Here is a 21,522-nt window from a genome sequence, read left to right on the forward strand (position 1 = left end):
GAGTTGGGAGAGAGATGGCGGCGCCCGGCCCTGCTCAGGCTCTGCCGTGCCTGGGGGCTGGGGCGGTCTCGGTGCAAGGAAACACAGGTCCTAATGGCTCCATCAGTGATTTTATAAAAAGAAAAGTTATTTTTTCCTTGGGTGCTTAGTACGCAAGTTTCCCCAGCCGTGCTGTGGATCATTAATTCCTGGCGCTTATTACATAACAAATATATGCTCTGCAAATGAGAGACATCTCGAAGTGCTTGCGAAGCAGAGCTGGGAGTCTTGGGGCACCAGCTCACGCTCGGCTCCTGCCACAGAAATTAGAGCAAGTAAGGAAAAAACACCAACAGAGGTTGGCATCCCGTGGCCCAAATGCCTCCCCCTGTATCGATGGCTGGGGGTGCCGGGGGGTGAAGGCCCTTCCCATGGTGCAGGAGGGTTTATTTTGTCTGCTGGCTTGTTTACTGCTCCGTCAGTTTGGCGTCGGAAGGAGGAACTCTATCAACCTGCAGAAATATTGATTTTATCGACTCCAATCCTGGAGTTTCAGCAGCTACAGCCAGTGCTTGAGGCTTTATTGGGAGGTTTATTGGGAGGTTTATTTCAGTAACTGAGAGGGCAAGTGGTGGCACCAGCTGGGGAGGAGATCCAGGGCAGGAGAGAGTGGGGATCAGCTTTCCACAGGTTTCCCAGGGCGATCTACACCCCTTCAGGAGAGTTAGGGAAATTGGATAGGAAGGCTCCCATCATGGGATCAGCTGACAGCTGCAGTCTGTTGCCTCAGGACAGATGGTTGAGGAGCTATTCCTCTATCAAGAACCATCAACAGACAACTCGTGGGGCTTCCAAAAAATCTCAGCAGAACCTGCTGTGCTCTTACAGGTTCTCAGGAGCTTTTGCCCTCTCCCCAACAGCATCCACCTTCCTTCTTTGGCCCCCCGAACTACTCTGTTATTTTCAGTCTGTCCCCATCCTTCCCAAAGACAGTGCTGAGCCAGGAAGGATGCTGAGCCTGGCTAGCCCCCATGGCATGAGAAACACGTGGTAGAGTGCCTGGAGGGGGAGGAACAGGGGTTGCCACACCTCTAAGCCCTCTTTAGGGTGTGTTTTTCAACATGCTGCTATAATAAATCAAACCATCAAAAGGCCAAACTGAAGTGTCTTTGTTCAAAGCAACTGCATCCGAGATAGACACAGTTATCCTGCTGCAGCTAAGTTAGGATTCAAGCTGAGCTTGAAGTCAAAGTCAACCAAAGTAACCAAGTTTGACAACTAACTGCACCTGGAGCTGGATGCAATTTCCACAGGTCCCGCACACGCCTCTGCACAGCCTCCAGCTGCTGCAGGAGCACAAATGAATCAGCATCTACCCACCCCCGGGACAAGAATCCTGCTCCCACTGCCACCACCCTGCACCCTGCCCATGGCACCAGCATGCACGGTCCTTCCTCTGCCTTTGGATTCAGAAACCACAAACCAGGCTGGATAATCCACGGCAATTTTTCAGCTGTTACAGCCAAAGGAAGGAAGGATCACTGCTCACTCAGTGTAAATGAGGGCAGGTGCCCAGCTCTGGAGATCCAACACTGTATTTCCAGCGTGTTATTAAACAAGTAGAGGCTTTAGCTCTCTTTTTGAAAGAAGAGCTGGAAGTTGCTGAACTATTCCTTCATTATGCTCTCCATGCTGTCCTGCTGCTTCTGCTGGAAAAGGAATGGGGTCTCACACTGCACCCACACCCTCCCTGCCCATCCTGACAGTGCCTGGGAGCAGCAGAGCAGGGCTGCAGGGCTGCAGGACGAGCCATCAGCACGCCAGGATAAGCCTGTTCGCCTCATTATGGAGAGAGCCGATCTGCTAATGCTGCAAGAATCCCCCTAATCCACCCACCCAGTGCACAGCAGGAAGTGGAGGCTCCCAGAGTCCCTGTGCTCCCAGGGAAGCTGCTCTGTGCTGTCACTGGCACTTTTATTTAAGGAGCTGGAGGAGCTTTGGCAGTGGTGGAGCAGAGCTGTTGCTTGTCAGCCTTCTGTGCCAGGGCTGTGCCCCAGCTGCACAGGTACATCCTGGGGACAAGTCCTGACCCCAGCTGGGGTGGCAGCCTGATCCCAGAGGCTGTGGGGCTGTAAGCACACACCTTTCCACCTGTGTGAGCACTGCACAAACACGCTCACACCTGTCTCAGGGCTGCCTCTCCCACCCAAAGGGATACAGAGTTCAGCCACAGTTTTTGTATTCACTCCTCTCTGGACATACACACACACCCTGCAGGGAACCCACCGGCCCCAGCAGAGCATCCTCAGTGCCACTGGGCCACAAAGCTGCAGCACCACATTCCCAGCCTCCCAGTAAAGCTCTCTGAAAAGCTCCTCTTCTACCCCTGGTGTCTGCTGTTCTTGCTCTTCAGGGATGACACTTTCCAAACCTGGGCCTCGGCTTCATCCTGATGAGAAATGCAACTTTTCTAGAAGCAGTTTAGTGCTCGAGGAGGAAGACAAAGAAAGTGGCTCCTGCCCTGCCCACCTGGCACAGAGCATGGAGGGAAAACCTGGAGTCACTTTGACAGTTATCCCTCCTCTCCCCCTGCTGCAAGGCACCCTCCTCACCCTCATCCATCACAGCACTTAAGTGCAAGCTTAACCTCCAAGGATCTGTGCTGAGTTTAAGCTCTGCACAGATTTAATTCTCATTATCATCTGCTCAGCTCCTACACCACACCTCCAAGGAACACACGAGCTGATGCAAGGAAGCAGAGAGTGGTCCCGAGGGAGGCCTGTGTGCCATGGCTGTCACCTTCCAGGCTGGGCAGTGCCCCAGAGCTGCCCATGGCGGGGTGAGAAGCCCCTGCAGTGCTGGTTGGATGGGTTCAGGGGGATGGGTTCAGGAGTGGGTCCGTACAGCAAAACCCATCCCTCTTCCCTCCTCCCCGTGCTCTTTAGACAAGCACAGAAATGCCATTACAAGAACATTAGCAGCTCCAGGATTAAACACTCTAATGGCAGAAAATGAGAGTGCAAAGACAGCACAGATAACCTTAACTCGGCCCCTTGCAGGCACGAGTTTTGATTGCTGTTTATGTATAACACTTCAGCCTGGAGCTAAATTAGCTTGGGAGTTAACTGCCTCCTGCCCTGCTTGGTGCACGAGGCAAGCTGTGCCACCACAGGAAAAGGAATGGGATATTACATGGGTTTTGACCAAGTTATTAAACTCCATACCTTAGAGAGACAGAGCCTCATCCTATAAAAGTCTAAGTCAATAAAGGCACCGGGATCCTCCAGCAGTGAAATAGCAGAAGTGCACAAGAACAAACAAATATCACTTGATGTGCACAGAACCTGCATGGCATTAAATTGAACTATAGGAAGGAATGGCTCTTTTCCTAAACACAAATGCCCCCCTGCCAGGGTTGGTCATCTCCTGATTTACATGCTCGGCTCTGCAACCTCCAAATCCCCTTAACACGTTGCCTTTAAAAAAATAGCTCTGTGAAAAATGACTTTCATCTGCCTCGTGCCCACAACACACCCCTGTCCTACCCAGACAGCAGCACCATCTGTGGCTCTGGTGACAAACTGGCCCATTTGGACGATGATGGAAACCTTTTTTTTTTTATCTCCTCCTGCCAATTTCCAGAAAAGAACCTTTGCTACTACATTTCATCTGGTTCTTTCAAGCTCGTGCTTACTGCTGATTTTTTTTTTGGGGGGGCTACCAATTGTGGATGCAATGAGAGAATTTTGATGAAGAAACGCCTGATTTATAGATGGGGAAAAAAAATTTCAACACTTTTGCACCTGCTAATCAAGGTAGCTATCCATCTCATTTATGCCACTGCTCCAGCAAGCCTGACAGCACAAAATCAGACGCTGTTTCTTCCAGCATTTGGCCCTGAGGGACTGATTCTCCAGCAGATCTCTTCAGCAATGCCCACAGAATGTGCAAGTGAATTAGTTTTGTGCATACAAAGCAGGTAATTGTGCTCACAAATCAGGATTTGCATATGCTGCTGGATGGGATGCTCTCACTGAGGCTGGTAAGGGAGGCCAGCGAGGCGGCAAGCACTCCTGGATTTTACCCAGGGGTATCCCAGTGTGTGGCACGAGTGGCGGCACCAGCAGTGCTCCCACATCTCTTCAAAATACAGAGAGTGAGGAGAGCTGACAGCCAGTCCCACAAGACAACAAACCCTCCCTGTTCTCATCTCAAGCAGCACAGGCAGCATCTGCCAGGAGGATGGGGCATTTTGGCTGAACATCTCCAGCCAAGGAGCACATCCTGCCCTGGAGAGGTGCCTGTCCCCTCCAATGTGGCAGCTGGGCATGGTCACCGTGTCACCTCTGCAGGGAGGAGCCCCTCAGCAGCATCCATTTGTCTCTGGATTTGCAGTCAGATCAACCAGCTTGGCCGTTTCCAAGGCAGGAGGGATGAGGGAGATGACATTTTGCTCGTGTGCAGATGTCAGTGCTCCCTCCGAAACGCTCTGATGAGCTGGGGCTTTGCAACACAGGTTTCAAATGTGTCAGGGGGGCAGCAATCATTTAATTAAAGAGTGAGTCACACGACAGAGACACGAGGGAAGGCAAATTAAGGGCAGGCAACAAAGTGGATTTTGGCATTTCCTACTGTTCCAGAGCCTCTGTTTTCACCGGGAATTATTCTTCACACTGAAGGAGTACTCGGTGTCCAGAGTCACAAGTCAATATGTTGTACAGAAAAATCCCATCCAAAACTCCAACCCACAGACATGTTCAGTGCTGGGAAAGGTAAGAGCTTGAGTCTCACCAGAGAGTGCACATGTGACCTGGGGCTCTCTGTCCAAAGGTGTGCCAGGAGCCCGTGGCACTGCCCCACGGACAGGTCCTGCCCACAAAGGTCTGTCTACACCTTGGAGCAAGGAAGCTTGGGACAAGGCTGGATCCACACTGTCATGGAGAGCAGCTCCAAGGGTAAGGCTGAAGTTAGATTAGCCATAAATGTGCTGGAGGACCTCAGTGCTGGCGCTGCTGCTCTTCACAGGGGCAACTTAGAAGGCTTTCAGCCTCCAGAGAGGACAAACTTCAATCCATCATTCTCATGGATGCTCTGCCCAGCCTGAGAAGGCAGAGAACAGGGGAATCCCTGGCACCCATCACTTGGGATGCTCACAGAGGATAAAATCCCTGACCCGAAAAGGTTGAAATCCAGACAGGATTTATGTGCCACAGTAAAACCACAGGCCTTCCTCCCTCATGGTGATAAAAATAAATCACCCTTAAAAATAGAATGACATTAATAAAAATAAATCTAAAAGTACATGCAGTGTATCATGGGGTTACAGTCTGCCTCAGCCTGCTGGAGAAACTTCTCACCAGTTCAAGGCTGGCCAATGGTGATGAACAGACATGGTGCCCAGGGTTATGTCCTGGGGTAGAGGGTCAAGCAAGTAATTCCAAAGGCTTAATTTCAGTTCTTGTGAAGCCTGGACCTCTTAAGGAGTCTTAGATTTAGGCTATGGAGATCAGCAGCCCCATCAGCCAGTCCTGCTCGATCCATGCAGGTATAACTGGCGCAGACAGGACAAAAATTCTGTTTTATCCATGTGCACTCTCCCAGGCTGAAGAGAGGGGGAAGAAGCCCATGGACACATTTCAGGTGAGGGACCTGAAGGCTGAGATCCAGGCTACTCTGCCCTCACCATGGGCCAGCAGGGACCATGGGCACCAGGGCTGGGAGCCGCAGAGCAGCTGCCAAGATTCAGCTCCAGCCCAGTGCCAGGACAGAGCAACTCCTGGGATAACGAGCATCGCTCCCTTCCCTGCAAACAAGATCTGACACATCCTGCTCAAGCGTGGGGCACTCAGCAAGAGCCACAAGCTGCTCTGGGAGCTGGGGACACAGCGGGAGGGGCAGCTGGGCCGGCACGGGACAGCACCACTCCTCACACCAGAGGCCACACCAGGATCCAAGCAGCCAAGGATGGGACTGGCCAGGGGAGCCACAGGGCTCTTCCAACAGGGAAGTCGTGATCTGGCTCCATACGGTCTCCCCACGGTTTCTGCTGGAGGCAGAGTTGTTTCTCTCCTCCTCTGAACCAGGGGACAGCTGAATGCATCTTCCCTCTCCCACTGAGGTGGCTGCGTTTTGCCAATGCCTGAAACAAAAATCCTTCTGCTCTGCAACATCTGGATGAGAAGAGCCTCCTCCTGCACCATCTCCATCTGTCAGCATGGCTGTCAGACGTCTGTCATCACCTCCCAGCCCTCCTTGGGACTTCAGATGATGCCCAGGGCTGTCTACACAGGGAATTCATCCAGCGTCACCATTCTGCTGCAGCCGTGCCTGCCCATGCCTCCAGACAGCCTTGAGGCAGACAAGCCTTGAGGAACAGGAATACTAAGCAGAAAAGACCTGTCTTGACCAGGAAAATGAGTTTGTAAGACCAAGTTCAGTATTTGCATCTCAGCTGAGCAGGGAGGGATGAGAACAGGGTCAACCCCACCACCCCATGAGGCGTTCATGACTCTGAAGGATTTCTTATTCTAATCCGTGTATTAACGACAGCCGGGGGCTTTGGGAGGCTTAGGGAAAGCCTTCTCCACAGTGAGCCATCCTTTAAACCCTCTGGCAGAACCAGACACCAACACCCTCACCTGCAGCCAGGAATCTCATACACACAGGAGGTGAGGAAGCTCATTGCTGAGGGGGAAGCAGCTCCCACATGGAGAGCCTGGACTAAACTGGGATGGCACCACTCTGTGAGGAGACGGGGTTTGGGTGCTCTTCGGAAGCTCAGCAAGCCAGGACCACCAGGGACACTTGTCTCCACACCACCAGGAAGGCACCAAGGCTGGTGAGCAACTGTGAGCCACAGCACACCCTAGCACAAAAACCCAGCACAGTCCCCAGGCCACCTTCCTATGGCAGGTCCTGTCACCCTGTTTCCTGTGTTCTCTGTTCTTGCCTCACAACAGACTCCAGGACTTCCATGTGTCATCCAGGAAAGACAGAAGGGAAGGTGACACTTCTCCTTTGCCCAGCCCCACACCTGAGTCCCAGCAGGGCTGGCTGCTGCTCCACAAGGGCAGTTGCTGCACACAAGCAGAACACGTTCAGCAGAAGGCTCATTTAGAGATGAGGAAGGATGGCAGAGTTCACAACTCCACCAGGAAGGGCTGGGGGACAGATCCAACGTAGATAACCACCAGGCAGGAGCACTAATGGGAATCGTGGTGCTCTGCAGTGGAATGGCCAGAACAGAAAAGGGGTGGAGATGGGGTAAACTCACGAGTAGGTTTTCCATACTGGACAGCAAAACAACTCAGCTTAGAAGCAGATAAACTCCATGTGCCTGCAGCTGCCACACCAAAGAACTGGTAGATCCACCATTTCAAATCCCCATCTTGTGCCCATCTTCTTTACAGTCTCTGATGGGAGTCACCACTGTGTGACCCTGCCAGCACCTCTCAGTCCCCCGTGCCTGCCACCAGGCTAGAGCAGAGATGAGCCAAGACGGCATCAAAATACCCACTGACAAACCTTCTCCCCCACATCTCTGACCTTTCCAGGGTCTGCACTCTCCTCTGGCCTCCCTTACCTGTGTCTTGGTCACACAGCTGCTCACAGGCGTCGGTGGTCCTCTGTCCACAGAGGTCTCTCACCCAGGGGGACGTGGCATTGATCTGGTAGTACAGGGACAGCTTGGCTGGGTTAAGCCAGTCAGAGATGTCCAAGTAGCTCCCCTCGCTCACAACGAAGCTGCTGCCTGGGGGAAGTGGGAAAAAAGCGGGTTAGGTGAGTGTGGAAATCTAAAAGAAAAACACCAAACATGCATTTTGGCCCAACATCAGAGCACTGCATTCTTCAGGAGCTGCTGTGATGACAATATCTGCAAAATAATAACGAGTTCACTGACAGCTGGTCCCAAAGAACTTCATTTGACCTTTCCTCTCCAGAGGAACCTGCTCCAGCAAATGGTCCACCTGCTCCTCTGCCCAGACACTTCCCTGCCCTTACATTACTGGGGTTGGATTCCCAGGTCTCTACAGAAACGTGGACCACTGTAATTATTCTGATCTGTAATCAGAGCATCACTACCCCAGCTCGTGGAGGTGTTGTTCAGGAGGCACCAGGAGCTCAGGGCACGGATGGGCAGTGGCAGCAGAGGCCGTTCCCACTTCACCCCTTTAGCTGAAGCTGAGTGAACTGGCCTAACACACAACTTCTTGTATGAGTTGTCTTGTACCAGACACTCCCCCACTCTCTCCCTCCTCTGAGTTAGAAGTGAATTCCTGCCAAAAATATTTTCTTACAAAATCTTACGCTTCTTTATTTTGCAAAATGTATTTTTCCCCACTGGCATCTGGGAATATGCATCATCTAATTAGCCAAATAGATTTTCAGTTCAGCCCAATCATTTCCTTATCTAACATCTGAGGCCCAGCATTGCTTGGGGGATTTTGTAGGCACAGAGGTCCTCATTAACTCTGATCTTCAATTACATTGATTATAAGACTGCCTCCATAACAGTGCTGCACAGATCAGAGGGGAGCCAAAAAACCTCTGCCATTAAGTGGTGTTTTGCAAAACTTACCAGGGTAAAAGCCTCAGAAAGAGGGGAGAAGAAACCTGCAAGGAGGAGTGAGCAAGGGGAACTGTCAGGTAGTCCAGGAACCCACAGCCACCTTTCCACTAAGTCTGAGGAGTTGCAACGGGGACAAAATTTGCAACCACTGTCTGAAGATTGAAATCCTTCTCAGAGATTACCCAGGGATAGCAAATCTATAGATCCAGGGCCTATCATCATGAAACTCTGAGGCTTATGACCCTTAGTAAAGGACTAGGACATCATTGTTTTAAGCACCAACTACTTTGATGAAAGCCAAGAGACAAAAAAAGCAAGCCAATAAACCTGCAGCAGCAGCCACCCCACATGAACCTGCTTGAATACAAACTCTGGATCTCCTTTTGAAGAGGATCCCTGATGCTTAGCAAGAGGGAGCCCTTCTCACCCTCATCCTGCACCACATTATCCATGCAAAGGAGAAAACAAGCAGAGCCTCAAGTCAAGCATCCCAGTAAGTGACCTCATTTTCAGGCATCCCAAGATCTCAGCACCATCCAAATCCTAGCCCGAATTTCCCATAAACACAAGTCTTTGTCGCAGAGTGTTTACATACCATAAACATATTCACAGGCGCATCTCTACACTCAAAGCCAATGGAGGCTGCCAAGCTACTGACTGCTCAAGCAAATGAGAATTAGACATCAGGATCCAGCAGCTCTGGAGAAACAGCAAGGCAGGAGCTGCCCTGCCAAGGCTGCAGGATACATCTCAATCAGACACGAGGCAGCAGTAAATCACTGCGTAAAGCCCCCCAGCACCACTGGAAAGCAGAGAAACACTGAGCACAAAGAAGTTTCTTAGAGCCACGTGGTTTTATCTCTAATTATTCTTCTCAATGAATTTTTAAAGATAGCCTTACACACCAATAACAACAATTGCTGGTTTCTTTTTACCAAGCAGAAATGCAGCGTAAACCCTTTGGGAGTGTTTACTATTTACATGTAGGTGTCTCTGTAGTAACCTGTCAATTTTGTTTTCCTCCAGGTTTCCGCAGCTCCCTAATAAAGAGCAAGGCTTGGGAAGCACGTAAAGTTGTTTTGAGACTCGGCTACAGACAACTCCCTCTGCACCCAAGGACAGAAGAGCGAAACCAGCAGCTCTTGATTAAATCCCTCCTTAACGAACCCCACTTCTGGTTAAACTACAGCCTGCAAGTAACAGCAGCAAACCCGACACGAACCAGACGCATCATTAGCATTCAGAAAGGTGAAGGTGGCTGGAGCTGGCAGAGCATCTTGGCCCAGGAGCTGCTGCACAGAGGGGAAGAGCCTGTGGTCAGGTGGGTGATGGAGGGGTGACTTCTGGAGCTCCCCACCACAGAATTATTTAGGTTGGAAAAGACCTCTCAGATCATCAAATCCAACCGTTCCCCCAGCACTGCCAAGGCAACCAGACCATGTCCCCAAGTGCCACATCCACAAGTGCCTTTTAAATCCCTCCAGCGATGGGGACTCCATCACTGCCCTGGGACGCTGTGCCAGGGCTGGACAATCCTTTCTGTGAAGAAACTTTTCTTCATATCCAACCAAAACCTCCCCTGGTGGAACTTGAGGCCATTTCCTCCTCTCCTATTGCTTGTTACTTGGGAGGAGAGGCCAAACCCCAGCTGGTTCCACCCTCCTGTCAGGGAGTTGTAGAGAGTGAGACGGTTCCCCCTGAGCCCCCTTTTCTCCAGCTCCCTCAGCTGCTCCTCATCAGACTTGTGCTCCAGCCCCTTCCCCAGCTCCAGGTATTTTGAAGATTAATTACTCATTTTGATTTTAGTAAGCCTGATTGAGAAATCATCCTCATTATCAGGTTTTTCAGGGGTTTTGTGTGTTTGTTTGCTTGAAAAGCACAAGTGGAAACATTTGAATCCAAGAGTCCTGAATTCAGGCTCAGTGTAAAATAGAGGCTTTTCTACCTCAGTCTGAAACAAACCCACACCTTGGGAAATTAAAGGTCCTCCCTTCCCTTCCCTTCCCTTCCCTTCCCTTCCCTTCCCTTCCCTTCCCCAGAGGAGGAGGGGACAACTTCCAGCAAGGAAAAAGCTGAGTGCGTGGCAAGATTTTGAGAGATGTTCACAGACGCCCTCATCACCTTCACTCCCACTGAAAACACAAACAAACAAACGCCCCAATCTCGATCCCTTTATAGCTTGCCTGGGAAATAAACAGGAAAAGGCATCCTACAAATATTTTGAAAGCTAAAATCGTGATGATTTCAAAGCCTTTTCACAAAATTTTTCTCTTCACTTTCCAAGAATCCACGTGTAGAAAACAGTTTTCAAAAGTCACCATCATGTACATATCAAAACCACCTTGAAAAGTTCAGAAAGGGCAGGTTGAGGAACAAATCCTTTTAGAAACTACCGACAACAAACATCTTCTAAGCAAGAGCTGTTTCAAACACCTTCAGCTTGTTGGGAACAACAACTGGGTGTGTTTTCCCCAACACACAGTCTCTGGATAGAGGGAAGGGGAGTGATGGGGGACTTGAGGGGGGTAGAACCCACTACAAACCACCCTCCTAAAACCTTCCTCGAGGACCTCAGACCCTACTAAATCACCCCCACGCCCAGTTTGGAGCGCACCTTCAGCTGCTGCCCGCAGTCCCCAGAGCAGTCCCAGCACAGACACTCTGAAGACACCTGGAGGGACTGTCCATCCTGCTCTCCTCTGCTGCCAACCTCCCAGGTGTCCTCCTAGATACAAATTTGGAGCTTCCCACTCAGAAGTTTGCTGAAATTCCCCTTGAACAGAGCCATTTAGGTCTCAGGGTAAAGCAACCATCAACCAAACATGAGAATACAGCAACAAATCCACCCAGCACCACCTCCCAGAACCCCGTAGCAGGACATATCCCTCAAATGCTGCTGGCTTTACGAGCCAGCCAATGCCATGGAGCAGCGTGGAGAACACCAGGACACAGCTACAACTCTCTCCCAGCTCCATGAGGTCCAGCAGCCCCTCAGGGGATTGATTTGTTTGTTTTTCTCTGTGCGTGTGTTTTCCGCTCCCCCGTTCCTTCCCCAGCACTGATCAAAGCTGGATGAGTTAAGGCAGCGTCAGAAGTTCATGTCTCTCATGCTGGGGTCTCCTTCAAAGTTCAGTGCAATTGCTTAAGCCCTGACAAAAGAGGCTTGAAGTTTTGACATTTCAAAAATCATTTTCAAGAACACAACAGGATAAAACAGCTCAGAAGAGATATCTAACAAGGGAAAAGAACAAAGCACCCAAAAGGCAGCCAAAAGGGTTTGGCTTTTCCTTTCTCCTTCTTTTCAAGAGAAAAGATCAAAACATAATTTTTTTTGAAGAACATCTATTTCTCCCTCCCTCTGCTCTCTTTGTCATCTTTGGTCCATTCAGTGTTTCTTGGCCAACAAAATTCCTTTTCATCTAAAATTAGCATTTTGTGTTGGGAAGCAATGGGAGGTCATACTACAGGTTGCTATTAATGTATCCAGCCCTATACTACCACACAGCTCTAATCCTGTTAGAGATATTTTTTATAAACACTAGAGGAAAGATGATCCCTCTTGCTTCATTCTATAGGTACAAAGAATAACCCTACTTGATTTCTTTAGAGACCCTTTTCTTACCCTTGTTAAACTTGAAAGAACATTGCCCAAAGAGACAACTCCTCCCCTATCAGCTCTTCCCCTTGATCAACTCTCCCTCTCCTGCCCCAGTCCCAGGGCACGAAAATTTCTGCTTCTGAAATTTCTCCCAGAAAATGCCAAAGAACCGGACAGACTTTGGATGCCCAGGACACACATGTACTGACCTGAGCAAGGAAACGGGGCTTAGGGCAGGACTGCACCCACAGACTAACACAGTGCTCAGCTTTACCATCCCCATCCTGCTCAGCACAAAACCAGGTGATTTGGGAATAATTTAAATACTTTTAAGTCAAACTCTAAGTTCTATAGTCTAGTTTGAATCCAGGGATAGCATCACACCAGGTTAAAATCCAAGCCAACCCTCTTTACTTTTTTTTTTCAATTATTTCTCTCTTTGAACAAGCTGAAATGCTTAAACAGAAAGTTAAGATAGAAAGATTTGAAAACAGCCCAAGCCTATAAACACATCTTTCACTCAGTCCTCCCTCAGCTGAAGGACACACAGTTTTTACCTCACAGGGCTTGACTCCAGGGTGTATTTTGAGCATAGGAACTGCACCCGTGGGCTCTCACATCCCCAACCCAACAATGATCAAACCTGCAGACCCCCATCCCCTCGAAACACCACCAATCCTGCCAGAGCTTTCCCACCCGGGCAAAGCAGAAGTCAATTAGCGATACAAGCCTGTGTGTAATTACAGCTCACACTGGAACCACCTCTCCTGCAGGAGGAGCAGGGTTACAATTAAAGTGTTAAATTGCACTTTCTTGATCATTCTGTCAGACTCTTTCTTTGGGTTTTCTTGTCAGTCAGTCTTGATTTCTCCAGGGCTGAGCTTCTGACAAACAACACACATACTTCACTTTGGAAGGCAGGCGATGGCTCAGCCAACTTTTCCTGAAATTAAGCAAGAAGGAATCTGCCCACCCTGCCTTGTGGTCAAGCTCATGCTGCAACGAGATCTCCCATGGCAACATTAGACAACGTAGTTGTGGAGCTGTTGGTAAGAGCACACCTCTGTTCTCAGAAGGCATCTGGGCCAGCAGTGGCTGAGACAGAAATGAGACTCCTGCAAAAAAAAAAGCTTCTCCTTAATGCTCCGTATCTCCCAACTCCCACGCTGCAGCCCGGGGCTCTTTAGCAGTGATGCTCTCCAGATATCAGAAAAGGGTTCAGGGAAATCCAGCCTAAATCTAATCACATCACAAAGCACAGAGGAGCTATGATAAGCTTGTTGTATGAATGCAGAAGTCAATGTTTGCATCTCTCCATCCACGGCAGGGAGAGCAGGTCAGCAGGCCAAAGCCGTGCCATCCCTCCCAAATCAGAGGGTAAGGGGTGTTGGTAAAGCTCAGCAGGTGCCAGGAGATGCCCCCTCCCCACGGGGCTGGGCACCCCCTGCCTCTCTCAGGATGCTCCCGGCTCTGAGGCAGCTACTGCTGACACCATCCAAACGCCAACACCAATCCCGCTGGCTTTGCCCCAGTGAATCCTGCAAAGGGGAAGAAGAAGTATTTGGCTTCCCTTGCAAATGGAGCTACCCCAGAAGCTGGGAATGCCTCTGGCAGGCACGGGGCTGGGGAGCCGGGCAGCCGCTGAGCAGGTTCACAAGCCTGTCAAAGCCACGATAAAAACATGATGTACTTCAGCCTCCAGAATCTTATTAGTTCTTCATGCAACGAGCATTCACGCCGTAAAACCGTCTTGGAATCCCTTTGATCCACGCTGATACAGTTCATAAATTGATGTTAATATTTAGAGTTCATGTCTGGTTACACTGCAGCCATTTGCTCACATTTTCTTGCCAGGCAGGCAGCCACGGGAGCGGGAGTGAGCTGTAACACAGGCACGGAGGTGACCCTGGTGATTACGAGCTGGTGAAATAAAATGCAATTTGTAAAGCTGCCCCCAAACACAGCCACCTTACATGAAATGCACGGGGCCTGGGGCAGCCAGACGTGACACCGAGTCTGCAACAGGAAAGTGTTGCTTCTGTCAAAGCCCTGACCCAGGTCTCCATACTGCAAAAACCCTGGGAGGGTCACAGACAAGAAAAAACTTACTTTAAACCAATTCCTTCTGCTGATTTCAGGGGGGACTTGTGGATCTGGGAACAGCGGGAGAACACGGGAGACGCCAATGGCAGAATCTTTTTGAAAGCCTGGAAAGATCACAGAATCACAGAATGCTTTGGGTTGGAAGGGACCTTAAAGATCATCTTGTTCCACCCCTGTCCCGTGGGCAGGGACACCGAGCTCCATCCAGTCTGACCTGAGATCGCTTTGAGATCAGATCTCTTTCTCCATCCTTCTGGTACAAACCTGGGGAGCTTCACCTGTAAATCAGAGAGTGTCTCCAGCTCCTCCTTGCTGCCAAACGGGATGGGGACACAGCCAGTCCCCACCTCCTGTGGCTCATCTCTGTGTGGCCACGTGTGCAGCACATCCTGAGTGCCCTGAGGGCACGAGGTAATGTCTGGTCACCTCCGAGAGATGCAGAAGATTGAGCAGGAAATGTCAAAAACAAACAATTTAAAGCAACACATTTAATTAAAACCAAAATGAGAAGTTGTTGCGAGTCCCAACAATTGCAGTCTGCAGAGCAATCTTCAGGGAAAATTAACACAGGCTGCTAATCACAGCATCCAATTCACCGGCATCTTGGAGGAAACTGTGGTGGGGGAAGGTAGGAAATAATCTGCAGATGAAACAATTACTGATCAGCTGCATGGCAAGGACAGCACGGCATTGTTCAGGCAGGCAGGCGCAGATGCACGGAGATTAAAAGAATAAACAAAAAAGAAGCTCCCTCCACCTCTGCCGTCTTGTCAGATGCTCCAACCCAAAACACGGCCTCGAGTGGAAATTCCACTTCTGACAGTCTCTTGGCTTTGCAAGGGGGAACCTGGGCTTGCTCTCAGGGCAGTGTTCATCCTGGGAGAGTTCACCCACACTTGCAGCAGAGACAGAGCCATCACACAGGCAGCTCATCAGGGTGGGGACACTGTCCATGCCAAGCTCCGACCCCACAGTCAGGACCCTCCCTGCCCACACTGAGCTCTGACCCCACAATCAGGACCCTCCCTGCCCACACTGAGCTCCAAGCCCATGGTGAGACCCTGCCTGCCCACACCAAGCTCTGTGCACCGCTCTGCACACCCATCCCACAGCCCAGCGAGGTGCAGAGGGATCACCACATCTCCCCAGGCACACACCTCAGAAGAGGAGGGAAGAAGGCTGTAAATGCCCAGAGATTTGACAGAAACCTGCTTTATGCCCTTTGCTTTATTTCCACTTATAAAACAAAGCCCTACAAGCCCCTCACTAAATGCAGCTCTTGCTTCCCTCTGCACTGCTGGAAGATCTCACCCACCTCTCCCACTAAAGTACAAACATCCACCCACACCATATATAACCTCTCACAGGCTGTAAAAATGGGAAGCTTTAATTGATACTATATTTCATACTGTTGTGCAGCAAGGAGGTACTCCAGGCTGAGCCCTCCGGAGTATCTTTCTCCAGCCCTGCCTTCCCTGTAAGCCATTCCCATTGCTCCAGCTCTACTTTTTGAATTACTACTTACAAGAAAAAGAAACAAAACCAAAAAAACAACTATTGAATGTAGAGCTGAGTGGCTCACATATTCATGAGAGGTTTTATTACTCAGATGGAGGGGTTCTCTTTCCTTCCTTCCCCCCTTTGACACGGCTAAAGGGTCCTCTAAATAATGCCTTGCATTTCCATATCCTCATAAAAGCCACTACGGTTCTTTCCATAAATCTGAGCCACCTCTGAAATCAGAACAATTCCTTCTGCTCAGCACGGGCAGGGGCTGCCTCGAAACACAAAGCCCTGGAGCAGCAGAAGGGAGGACAGGATGCTCCAACCACTGCATTCGAAGGGAGGATTTAGAGGCACCAACCCATTTCTGGGAAGCAGGAGGTCCTAGCCCTCCCTGCCAACCACGGCAGCTCCTGCCAGGCTCTCCTTGATCCAGCTGCTCCAAGAAGTGAAGGCACAGCAGCTGTACAAACCAGGCAATAACTGCTCAGCGGGGAGCGAGGCAGGGGGACCCCATCAAATGAACAAAAGGAAGAAAACAAACCAAGGGAGAAATAAGGGCAACAGAGACAGGCTGGTTATTACAGAACTGCTGCTTGGAATATATCCTCCGAGCCTGGCTGCCAGTTGGCTTCTGGTCCCAGTCCTTCCCCTCCCCTTTCCCACCCTGCCACTCCAGCAGGCTCTGGAGCTGCTTTCTCTAACGCCATTCTTGCTGCAGCAGGGAAAGCTGCTCTTCTCCAAGGCTGGAGATATTTGGGGAGGTTCCCCCCCTCTTTCTTTTCTTGGCTCTGGCTGCTGGCACGCCAGAACTGGCTGGCATCTATTTAAAGTTTCCTTCAAAGCCGAGTTCTCATCGTCTAGGAGAGGGATTTCTTTCAGCCTCTGCCTTTGTTTGGCTTCTCCTGCAGAGGTGCCGGTAGCAGCTCCGCTTTCAGATTCTCCTTGGCTCCTGACGCCTATTGAAATCCCACATTTCAAAAGGGAACGAGAGGGCACCGCTCCCTCGCATGGGAACATCTCCCGTGAATGCACCGTCCCTGCCTTCTCGCAGAGCCTGCCTTATCCTCCTGCGCAACACCAAAGGGAACAGCTTCAGGAACCAGACGATTTCAGCGCACGGCGACACTCGCCAGACACGGTGCCACCGGCGGGTGCCACACCAGAAGCTGCTTCAAGACTGATCAAAGCTCCCAGACTCTGCCAGGACAAACACATCATCTCTGTTGTCACCTCGATGCCACAGGGATGCTCATGCCAACCCTCTTCAGCACCCTGTAGAAAGCCGATTTAATCCCCCACAGGAGATCTCCAGGGGGAAGCAGGGCCTCTCTTCTCCATCAGCATCAAACTCCAGGTGCCGAGCCCTGGAGAACACATCCAGCCACATTTTTCCTGGGTATCACTGAAATTTCCCAACCCAGCTCAGCTCTGCGATGTCTTTAAAAGCTTTGTAATATTTTGCTGCCTGTTGGGTGGTGCCTTGGGATTTGTTGTTATTCAGAAAGAAGGGACAACTTTAAGAGCTTTTTCTCTTCCCAGGCAAGGGGCTGTCATCGCATAAAATGATGAGATTTCAGGGAAAGTGATAGCCACTGCAAAATGTCTTGGCTGCTTCTATGGAAAGAATTTGACTGTTTCTCATAAAAAATATTAAAAAAGTTTTCACAGTTTGTAATTATATTTTACAGTTTCATTACAAAGCTCATTTTAATTCTTCTCCAAACTGTTGTTACCAGTCCTCTTGCCACTTTCTCTTCAGAAAAGTCATTAAGTCGGGACTGGAGATCATCCCATTTCCCCCAGTTTCAAGGATATTAATCTGTTTTATTGGCATTTCATTGTCATTTTCATTCGAGTGTTCTCTGCATTTGCATAATTTGCATTGCCACCCCTTTCTTGGTGGCAAGCACAGGCTCAGCTTTTCACTTTCATTCTATGGAGTCTCATTCCATTTTGTTTATTTTCTCATTCAGGATACACTGTCTTCCCTGGGCCAGAACCACAAGCTGGGAGCAGGATGCCGAGGTCCTGTCTCCATCACTGCCTTCCTGGCTGACCTTCAGCAAGTACCAGAACCAGTGTGAACTCCCAGCCCAAGTGCTGAACTGGCCAGTTCCCATCCCCATTGGACACGAGTTAGCACTGGAGCAACCTCATGCCCCAAATGCAAGAGTTTCTGTTCTCCAGCTACTTGGAATGATCTGTGAAGATTTCAAACATTCATGTGTGGCTTGGACAATCATTAAAGCCTTTTAGAAACAGGTCAAGGTGTAGACAAGTCCCTTGTTTCAAATCCTTAAATCACAGAATGGTTTGGCTTGGAAGGGACCTTAAACAACCTCTTGTTCCATCTGTCTGCCACGGGCAGGGACACCTTCCACCAGCCCAGGCTGCTCAGAGCTCCATCCAAACTGGCCTTGAACACTTCCAGTGATGTGGCATCCACACCTTGATGTTATCTTCATGTCTCCACCGATGTTCAGTTCCTCCAATGTGTAAACACAAAGTAGATGCTCTCCTCCTCTTTCCTACAAGGGCCAAGCTGTGATCCCTGGTATAGCCCAGCTACCCAGAGATCACTCTTAGCACGGCTAATCCTTCTTCAAACACACTGGTGACTCTGCCGTGGGGTGATGATTTCAGCCCCTCTCCACCACCTCCTGCAGCTCTCATCCCGCTGTGTCTCTTTAACCATCTCCCCCTCCCCAAAATATTAATCCCCCAAGAGCTGCCCTTCACTCCAAAGCTCCCAAAGCAGGGGCTGCCCCAGAGTTGGCCGCACCAGGACACCCCAGCAGCTGGTGATGCACTGGCTGCATGCAGCATGTTTCTGGCAGAGAGGAAGTGCCCCTCTGCATGCCCCAAGCAGTGAGACGAGCACAGGAGCTGAAGAATTGGAACTGACTGAGTAATGGGTCCTGTCTGCTGGAAGAAAATGAAATTTGCCCTCATGTTACTGAAAACTTGCACTCGACGCTCACTGCACATTATAAAGAAAAGGTCAGTGAAACACAACAAATGCAAGGAGCCCAGTTGGAGAAAGCAATAAATAGTGACAGCAGCACTCATCTAATTTTTCAAAGCATCTCTGCCTTTGCTCAAACCCCAGCAATTTCCCTCTGTGCTGCTGCAAGGGCTGGGATGAGCAGCTCTGCTGCTGCAGGACAGCAGGAGGCCTGTCTGTGCAGCTCCCAGGGCTCCTTGACGAGCTTGGAGGAGAACAGAAATATCCATCAGACACAATTAGCACCAATGACAACAACGATAATATTAATTGACATGATTGAGATTTTGGCCTCAGGCTCGCAGCTGTGCTTCTGGAAAGGGAGATCCCCGCAGTCAAACACAGCTGGAGCATTCCCAAAGAGAGGGATGTCCCAAACACACCCGGAGGGGCAGCAGGAGGCTCTTACCATCAGCAATGAAGTGCTCGGGGACGTGGAGCGTCACCTTGACGGTCAGAGGGCAGGACAGCTGGGAGCCGCAGACCACAGCCAGGACGCAGGAGCTGACCGCGATCAGGGTCAGCGCTGTCTTGTTCACGGGGCTCTTCATGGAACCTGCAAGGCACACAGAGGGGCAGGTGGGTGGCCAAAAGGTAAAGCTGCACCCAGGGCTTTCTCAGCAGAGGTGGGAGAGCCCCAGCACGGGGAAGGAAGGCACTGGAAACAGGGATGGCAGCTCAGCAGGAGTCTGCACACCCCATGACTCCCATCACAGCTTGCTGGGCACGGGGCTTCATTTTGCTAGAGGAGGGAGAAAACCTGCTCAAAGCCCTGTACAGACCCTCTCCCTGGGAACTTCTCCTCCCTGGAATCACTCACCACACCTGCTGTACTCCCCTGCTGAAACCACCATCACTTCTTGTCAACACTGGTTGGCTTGGCAACCCCCTGTGAAACCCTCGTGGAGCAGGACAGCGTTGGGATGGCTGAATCACCATCAGCTGCAGCTGGGTGGGACAGCATCCCCAAGTTTCATAGGGAATGGAGTGAAGCTGTGCAACGCAGAGTCATCCAGAGAGGCCTGGCTGCCCCAGAAGACTCGCCTGCTCTTGCTGGGTGCAGACGGGGAATATCAGGTGTCCAAATGAGTCCCCCTCTACTGATGGAGATGACCAAGAACTGTCCCAGGCCACCACAACCCCATCAACAGGTCTCCACTGCCCAAGCAAGGAGCAGCCCTGGAGCCTGCATCCTTGAGGCACCGCTGATCCCACTGGAGCTGGGGGCTGCCCCGCTGCTGCTCTGACTGCACTGCATCCCCCACGGCCCCCTCACCCAACACCTGGTGCCAGCACCCCGCTTTGCTCCGAGACAGCAACAGACACCCCGCAAGGCAGCGGGTTCCTCCTCCAGGGTTTGGGATGCACCTCTTGGAGAGTGTCCATGACAAGGAGAGGGCACAGCCCAGCAATGAACCCAGAAGCTGTACAGCCCATTCTGGTGCAGGCTGAGATGACCCAGCTGCCAGCAGAGCTGACCACAGCCCTGCCCAGGATTCAGGTGAGGACATCTCGATTTTTGGAAGCCAATGCAGCCTCTCCCTGCTTGCCCCCCAGACTTCATCAGCAAAGTGAGATTTAAAAAGCATCAGTTTGAAAACTGGATGGGAAATGGATCCAAGTTAGCACTTGCACACCCTGCAAGTTGCCTAAAGCTGCTGCTGGAGGTGCTGGTGCCAGGGCAGGGATGATGTGCCTCCTGCTCAGCACAACCTGTCCTTGCCAGGCAGGGCACCAAGCCCCACCAGAGCATCCCCAGGTTGGAGCCTGCACAGGGGATGCTCCAACCAGGATCTGAAGTGGCTGATCTGCTGGAAAATACCCCCATCACTGAGACCAACAGGAACAAGTAAACTGATTAATAAAGCATCTTCTCCTTTCCTTATGCATGGATCATCTAAACAGCCTTCCCACTCCTATTTCACAGATTTTTTGCCAATCCCCTGTGCCCCTCACCTCGCAATCCTCTTTTTTTCCTTTCCAATCTTTATTCATATCATCAGCATAAGTTAGCACCTCCAAGGGAGGCAAAATCCTCCTCTTGCTGGGCATATTGTGCCTGCCACAACCCCTGCTTGGCTTGAAGTTATGACACGAATGCAAAAAAGAGAAAAAAGGGGGAAAAAAAGCAAGGAAGAAAGCCCCCATCAGGATAAGTGGACGAAATCAAGTATACAATGGACCAGACAACGCTGGATTTCACCATTATAAATCACCTTTCAATCCAGAGTCTTAAAGTGCTTTGCAAACATTAAATCATAAATCCCTTATGAGTGAGACAAGTATTATCCCCTTTTCACAAAGAGCCTGAATCCCAGGTATGATGGCAGCTTTCACCAAACTGCAGCCAGAGTGGAGCTGGAGGAATTAGGATTTCACATCCCCATTGGTCTACGTGGCTTCTTCTCTCCCCGTGACTCAGAGGAGAGCAGCACAGGGGCTTGGAACAGCAAAAAGCCTTTTACAGTTCCACGAGTCTGAGCTTGGCTGCTCAAGGAAAGGGACAATTGCTCCAAGTCTCCTGTAACTCCCTTCCCTCCTGCACTCTCTCATTTCCATCACTGCTAATCACTGACCTCTAGAAGCGCCTGACGTTTGGTTCTGACCAACTGAACCAAAACAAGGGGGCTTCTGCTTGAGCAGAAATTGGATTTCCAGCTCAGCTCTTTATTGCTCACGACCAGTTTGCTGCCAGGTTTAAAGGGAGACTGCTGGAAAAGCATTTAAAGAGAGGGACAGGGCTTTTGTTTTCCATCTCTTTCC

The 21,522-nt window shown here is 50.5% G+C and overlaps 1 protein-coding gene across 1 annotated transcript in view; it reads right to left on the reverse strand.

Moving 5' to 3' along the window:
- The window catches only part of ASTN2 (astrotactin 2), a 276,878-nt gene that overhangs the window by 184,931 nt on the left and 70,425 nt on the right, over positions 1-21,522 (reverse strand). The window contains exons 6-7 of the mRNA XM_017740292.1: positions 19,169-19,315; positions 7,562-7,729 (exon numbers count right to left, since the gene is read on the reverse strand). Of these exons, the coding sequence (XP_017595781.1) occupies positions 7,562-7,729; positions 19,169-19,315 (315 nt within the window). The remainder of the gene's footprint in view (positions 1-7,561; positions 7,730-19,168; positions 19,316-21,522) is intronic.

The sequence above is a fragment of the Corvus brachyrhynchos genome, unplaced genomic scaffold, assembly GCF_000691975.1.
Source record: "Corvus brachyrhynchos isolate BGI_N302 unplaced genomic scaffold, ASM69197v1 scaffold305, whole genome shotgun sequence".
NCBI lineage: Eukaryota > Metazoa > Chordata > Aves > Passeriformes > Corvidae > Corvus > Corvus brachyrhynchos.